Source organism: Anopheles gambiae, chromosome 3 (assembly GCF_943734735.2).
Source record: "Anopheles gambiae chromosome 3, idAnoGambNW_F1_1, whole genome shotgun sequence".
In the NCBI taxonomy this organism is placed as follows: domain Eukaryota; kingdom Metazoa; phylum Arthropoda; class Insecta; order Diptera; family Culicidae; genus Anopheles; species Anopheles gambiae.
The window spans coordinates 43,336,270-43,343,632 of NC_064602.1; the positions used below are offsets into that span (position 1 = coordinate 43,336,270).

Consider the following 7,363-nt stretch of genomic DNA (forward strand, 5'->3'; position numbering starts at 1 on the left):
ATCGAAAACATAAAAGTTTTGAACATTCGATCAAAACGGAAATTATTTGGCAATTTGCAATTGATGTGTCAAATCAGTACAATTTGCTCAAAGAATTGTCAAATTTAGAAAACCGCGTATCTCCGAATCCGCGTATAATAGGTAGTGATGGGTAATCCGGAGCGGAGTCATGGATCAACTCCGACTCCGGTGCGCAAAATATGACTCCGGCTCCGGATCATAACTGGATTCGACTCCGGATCAGTCCGGATCAGTCCGGATCACTCCGGATTACTCCGGATCACTCCGGATTACTCCGGATCAGTCCGGATCAATCCGGATCACTCCGGATCACTCCGGATCACTCCGGATCACTCCGGATCACTCCGGATCACTCCGGATCACTCCGGATCACTCCGGATCACTCCGGATCACTCCGGATCACTCCGGATCACTCCGGATCACTCCGGATTACTCTGGATCACTCCGGATCACTCCGGATCACTCCGGATTACTCCGGATCACTCCGGATTACTCCGGATCACTCCGGATTACTCCGGATCACTCCGGATTACTCCGGATCAGTTCGGATCACTCCGGATTACTCCGGATCAGTTCGGATCAATCCGGATCACTCCGGATCACTCCGGATCACTCCGGATCACTCCGGATCACTCCGGATCACTCCGGATCACTCCGGATCACTCCGGATCACTCCGGATTACTCCGGATCACTCCGGATTACTCCGGATCACTCCGGATTACTCCGGATCAGTTCGGATCAATCCGGATCACTCCGGATCACTCCGGATCACTCCGGATCACTCCGGATCACTCCGGATCACTCCGGATCACTCCGGATTACTCCGGATCACTCCGGATCACTCCGGATCACTCCGGATCACTCCGGATCACTCCGGATCACTCCGGATCACTCAGGATCACTCCGGATCACTCCGGATTACTCCGGATCACTCCGGATTACTCCGGATCACTCCGGATCAGTCCGGATCAGTTTTCGTACATATTAGATGTACGACTTGAAAGTCAATGAACTCATCAAGAATTGTCTAAACGATAATGGACAGTCATTCCGGATCCGGAGTGATCCGGAGTGATCCGGAGTGATCCGGAGTGAATCCGGAGTGATCCGGAGTGATCCGGAGTAATCCGGAGTGATCCGGAGTGATCCGGAGTAATCCGGAGTGATCCGGAGTCATCCGGAGTGATTCGGAGTAATCCGGAGTGATCCGGAGTAATCCGGAGTGATCCGGAGTAATCCGGAGTGATTCGGAGTAATCCGGAGTGATTCAGAGTAATCCGGAGTGATCCGGAGTAATCCGGAGTGATCCGGAGTAATCCGGAGTGATCCGGATTGATCCGGACTGATCCGGAGTAATCCGGAGTGTTCCGGAGTAATCCGGAGTGATCCGGACTGATCCGGACTGATCCGGAGTCGAATCCAGTTATGATCCGGAGCCGGAGTCATATTTTGCGCACCGGAGTCGGAGTTGATCCATGACTCCGCCCCGGATTACCCATCACTAGTACCGTGTATCTCGGGGACCGCCTGTACATCGTTTTATTGGCGCTTGAAAGCTTTTATTTTTAATAAAATTATCGTGTTTACTAGTACAGTGAAGCGCCGTTTATCCGGGTACCTTTTATCCGGCTCTCCGTTTATCCGTGCTGTTGAGAAATGATAGTGCAATATAATGGTGACATTGGATATTTGAAAAAGCAATTAAAAGAGCACATGGTCATAACAAAAGACATGATTATTCAGGGCAAATTTCAAATATTCTCATCGGAAAAACATGTAGTTGATAAAAACGGGGTTATTTTTATCAAAAAATAAGATAATTTTTCAAAAATTAATCAGGCATTGGTGATAAAATATATCATTTGACTCATTATCCATGTTATTCGCATATCCGGACAAGGTCAAGTCTGTAGAAGCCCAGATAAACGGCGCTCCACTGTAATTATAGTAAAAAAATGTAAACACCCAAGCGCCACAGATTAAGCTTAAACGACTGGAAAATTGAATATCCATAGAAAAAAAATGAAAGCTCCACAGCTTCATTGGTTTGATCAATAGATGGCGTATTACAACTCATCATTATATTGCTATCCTTTTCTTGCAATGTGTTTCGACAAGTTTCTTCTTATCATGACCTATATAGCCTTATAACTTTCTGAGCAAAAATCTATATGAATGGTCGTGTGGTCAGATACGTGGGTAACAACACCAACGATCATTACTTAAATCTCACTTGCTTCAGTGCTGGTGGATTCCATTGGAGTTTAGTATTTAAACAATCGAATCGCCGTTCTAGTTCTAGCGATACATAACTTCAATGCGAAACCATACAACAGTACAGAGGAAATGAGAAAGCTCTCCTCCAAACGATGAAGCTCAACTGGTTGGGGTATCCCACCAACAGATAGCGCCACCAGCTTTTTTGCTATTTTTAGAATGCATGAGTCGTTTGCCGTCTGCTAAACGAAGTCTTTCTATATTCCGTTTAGGTAGAGAACTTGAGTCGTTTAGAAGCCGTTTAGTGGTCGTTTAGTGGATTTGTGGCACTTGGGATTGTCGAGGTGTGTTTAAATAAGGGGTCTCCAAACTAGTGATGAGAAAAATGAAGATTTCATCGGAATCGATTCCGGTTAGTTCCAAAGTTTTCTGGAATCGATTCCGGAATCGGCTACGGAATTGGTTCCGAAATCGGCTACGGAATTGGTTCCGAAATCGGCTTCGGAATCGGCTTCGGAATCGGAATCCGTTCCGGAATCAAAATCGGAACCGGCATCAGAGTTGGCTCCAAAATCAGAATTAGCTTCGAAACAGAGTCGGTTTCGGCATTCATTTTCGATCCATTTTCATGGAAATTTCCGGACTGATTTCTCTTCTGAAACTTCTTATTTCAATTCAAGAACTAATTCTCATTCCGGAGCTAATTCCATCTCTGGAGTCAATCCTGTTTCCATTACCGGAGCAAATTGCGATTCCCAGGTCGCTTCCGATTCCGGAGCCGATTTCGGAGCCGATTCCGGAGCCGACTTCGGAATTGGCTCCGGAATTGATTCTGAACAACGAATCGGAATCGGGTAGGTCCGATTCCAAGCTCCCACCGCTACTCCAAACCTTTCAGTTCGCTGGCCACATTGCTTTGCAAAACAATTGTTGAAGGCCATTTTAACGTTACTGTTGGCTAATGGGTAAACATTAAAAACTCTTTTTCATAGGAAAATTATATTAAATAAATTATAAAATTTCTGCAGCTTTTTATTACTGAACCTTGATTTTCGTCGTTCAAAAGCCTTAGAGTTTGTTATTTATTTTCGTAGTCAAAATAATAAACTTGTTATTTACTATTTTTACCAGGTAATCGCGGGTCGCATGATAGGCCATCAAGGACCGCATGCGGCCCGCGGTCCGTAGTTTGGAGACCCTTGCTTTAAATCATTCCCCTTTCGATTTCACAGGCGATTATGCTTTCCCTGCCAAACCATGGATAGGTAAACCGAGGTGGAAACCGGCACCAAACTCACCGGAAGCTGCGCACAATAAGAACGTTGCAAAGGGAAAGCAAACAATACAGCGAGCTTTCAACATGCTGAAAAAACGATTTCGATGCTTACAAGGGACTCGTAAGCTACACTACGCACCGGCGAAAGTGGCACTAATGACAAACGTTTGCTGTATTATGCACAACATTTGTATGGCGCCTAATTTGGGAGCATTTGTTGAAGATAGCAGCGCCGTAAATTGATTCTAAGTAATCATCATATCGAACTATAAGACAATAGGGCATGAACTAATATAATAACCTTGCGAAGCAAGAAGCAAAATGAACTCAACTTGGAATACAATTCGCATCACCTGCTTTTTTTTATTAACCCTTTACTTCGCCACAGGCGACAATCGTCACCTTCTGCTGCACTCGTCCGCCCTTCGATCCACAGCGTTCCATTTTTCGTACCACATCGGCACCGCTAATAACGTTGCCAAACACGACATGCTTTCCGTCGAGCCAGTCAGTTCTGTGAATTAAAGGAAGGAAAAACCAAAGGACATACAAATGTGAGCAATATCCTCCGCTAACGGTGCCCCATGCGTTTGTCTTACTTTTCCGTACAGATGAAAAACTGGGATCCATTCGTGTTTGGGCCAGAGTTGGCCATCGAAAGCACACCGAACCCGGTATGCTTAAGGATGAAGTTTTCGTCCGCAAACTTCTTACCGTAGATGGATTTTCCGCCCGAGCCGTTGTTTGCAGTAAAATCGCCCCCTTGGCACATCTGAAGTATGGCAAGAAGTGCAAGAAATATTAGATTCTATCTACCGAATGAAAACCCCACAAACACACTCACAAACTCCGGTATGATGCGATGAAAGGTCGATCCCTTGTAGCCAAAGCCCTGTTCGCCGGTGCAGAGTGCACGGAAGTTTTCCGCCGTCTTGGGCACCACATCCGCCCGCAGCACCATGATGATGCGGCCGACATCACTGTTCCCTATCCGTATGTCGAAGAACACCTGCGGGTTGCGCTTCTTCTCTTCAGCCGCTTTCGGTTCCTTCGGCTGTACCTCATCCGTGCCAGTGTCCATCGGCTGCTCGGCACCATTCTCCCCATCGTTCTTGAGCGTTGCCCCGGCGTGCTTTTGTAACCAATTGTCGTCGGCCCAGACCGGCCGATTGCTGCCCTCCTTGATGCGCTGCGGTTTCGCCGTGTTGACGCGTATCGTCCGTCCGCACAGCTCCGAATCGTTCATGTTGTCGACGGCGGCGGCCGCATCTTCCGCGTTTTCAAACTCGATGAATGCGAACCCGCGGTGCTTCTGTGACTCGTAGTCGATCGGCATCTGTATGTCCACCAGGTCACCGAACGGGATGAATGCGTCGGTAATTAGCTTCTCTGTCACCTCCTCCGAGAGGCCACCGACATACACGGTGCGTTTGTCGCTCGTCATCGTTATTGGGTGTTTACGGCTTTTGGAAAGGTTTTGTGGACGCCTGCAACGCGCGGAAAGCTGCTGTTATTCTCGATTGGATTTGTTTACGTTCCAATGCCGGGTTGTATTGTCAAACTGGGGGTAATTGTAAACAACGTTTTGCTATGGCGTGGTGAGACGGATGCCAAGGCCAAGGTTTATACAGCGCACCTGTTCTTCTTTTTAATTCAATTACAAAATGTGAAATGGAAACACAAGTGCCATTTCTATGATGAAAATAGTATGTTTCTTCACTTTTAACTTCATTTTTATCACTTACATTCAAAAAATACCACACAAAACTGATAATGAGTGCTAGAGAAAGTCACCTAAACATCGTTCAATTGTCAGGTCAGAGTGCATGGTCCTACCTGTTCTACGTCACCTTTCAATCGAATACGTGGAAACTTTGTTTTGCTTTTGCATCCATATCCCTTTCACCGACCAGCAAAGAACATCTGTGTGGCCTGTTACTAACAACATGAATGTAAGTTATCCCTAAAATCTTAATTCAATATACCCCCAACCCTTACAATCTGTTGCTCATTCGGACCTGCCCTTCATCTACCACAGGAAGCGGAAATCCCGATCGACATCGCCGCTGGCAAGCTGCTGGATTGGTTGATTTCCCGACGAATCGTTGACAAAAATTGGCACCTGCATATCCGCAACATTCGTAACAAAATCAGCAATGCCATCACGGACATGCCCGAGCACGACGAGCTATTGCAGCTGCTGTCCGGTGCACGTAAGCCTTCACATTTCCCCGTTTGTTTTGCCAGAGCTTTCACCATCATCCATGGTTCATTGTAGATATCAACTACTTCCACTGTCTGCGGATCGTGGACATTCTGAAGACCACGGAAGCCGACTCGAAGAACGTGTTTGGCCGCTACGGTAGCCAGCGCATGAAGGACTGGCAGGAGATTGTAAAGATGTACGAAAAGGACAACCTCTACCTGGCGGAAGCGGCCCAAATACTGGTGCGCAACATCAACTACGAAATCCCGGGCATACGCAAACAGATCAAGCATCTGGAGCAGCTGAGCGAGGAAGCGGACAAGAAGGTGGAGGATCTGGAACGCTCCGAAAAGGTAGTGATGGCGGAGTATCAAAACATGTGCAAGCAGCTGGGCGTTACGGGTACAAACCTGCGGCAGGAGCTGGTGGACAAAGTGTTCAACGACTTACCCGGCATGCTCACGAAGGTGGCCAGTTCGGTAGCGCCGCTGAAGAAAACGGTCGAACTGTACGCTTCGTTTATGAACGATGCGGAATGCTTGACACTGTTGAAGCACGTGCTGGCCAAAGGTAACACTACCGTGTACGAGTTTGTGTACGGTGAGCCACCGCTCTCGATCGAAGAACCGCCGGTCAAGTTTGTCACGGAGCAGCAGCAAGAGGCGGCAGATGATGGTGGTGCAATCGATTTTGGGGACGACAATGGTGGTGCGATCGATTTTGGCGATGGAAGTGGGCTGGATCTCGATGCACCGGTCGAGCTGGAGGTTGGCGATATTGATTGGGGAGCGCCGGATGAGGGTGCCGATCCGGCCCTGGCAGAAGCGAACGATGGCAATGTGATCGATTTTAACATTTCCCTGGAAGAGAGTGGTATCGTCGTGGAGGAGGACGGTAATCTGGGTGGCGTTGCCAAGGGCGACGAAGCGTTTACCGTGCTCGATGCACAGCAGTACCGGGACCGGTTCGTGAACGATCTGTTGGAGCTACAGTCGTTCTTGAAGATGCGTCTCTATCAGCTCGGAAGCGCCGATAAGGCGCAGGTACTGGCGTTTGCAATTATGGACAATTTCAAGGACCACGACGAAAAGACGGTGGCAAGTATGCTGGCCGAGGTGGAAGTCGTATACGCGGGTGTGACGGACGAGCTGTTGCAGCATTTGCTGCAGATCAAACATTCCCCAGTGTAAGATCTTTGCATACATGGCAAACACATCCCTATAAGCCATTGTTGTTAAATACATATTTTCTATTGCTCCTTCACAGGTACGTGGACATTTTGACATCGAACGTGAAGCAAAAACTAACGTCGATCGATAAGATGAAGGAGACGGCACTAATGAAGCGGGAAAAATCGGTCAGCTTCAAGCAGCAGAGCGTCGAGCTGAAACCGACGCAGACAAAAATCGTGGAGCAGACGAAAACGCTCCAAGGGCAGATAGAGAAGGACATTTCGAAGCGGTACAAAAACCGCCCCGTCAACCTGTACGGTACTAATCTGTAGTAGTGGCGCAAGGGCGCTTCGTTGATTTGTTCGCTTGATTTGTAATGCCTACTAAGATGTTAATATATGTAGAAGGGACCGGGGCGTTTGAGTTCGAAAAACGATGTGTAACGGTAAATTTAAATTAGTGTCCCTCGT

General features: G+C 47.6%; 2 protein-coding genes across 2 annotated transcripts; one reads left to right on the forward strand and one right to left on the reverse strand.

Annotated features, from left to right (window-relative positions):
* Positions 1 to 3,853: 3,853 nt before the first annotated feature.
* Positions 3,854 to 5,073, reverse strand: LOC1279225 (peptidyl-prolyl cis-trans isomerase E). Its single transcript, XM_318916.5, has 3 exons — positions 4,360 to 5,073; positions 4,115 to 4,287; positions 3,854 to 4,029 (listed from the first exon to the last, which is right to left on the reverse strand). Exons 1-3 carry the CDS (start codon positions 4,957 to 4,959, stop codon positions 3,882 to 3,884), a joined length of 921 nt encoding a protein of 306 aa, XP_318916.3. The 5' UTR covers positions 4,960 to 5,073; the 3' UTR covers positions 3,854 to 3,881.
* Positions 5,074 to 5,359: 286 nt separating this feature from the next.
* LOC1279226 (CDK5RAP3-like protein) lies at positions 5,360 to 7,326 on the forward strand. The gene is made up of 4 exons (XM_318917.5): positions 5,360 to 5,467; positions 5,554 to 5,728; positions 5,794 to 6,907; positions 6,988 to 7,326. Exons 1-4 carry the CDS (start codon positions 5,462 to 5,464, stop codon positions 7,223 to 7,225), a joined length of 1,533 nt encoding a protein of 510 aa, XP_318917.5. The 5' UTR covers positions 5,360 to 5,461; the 3' UTR covers positions 7,226 to 7,326.
* The last annotated feature ends 37 nt before the right edge of the window (positions 7,327 to 7,363 follow it).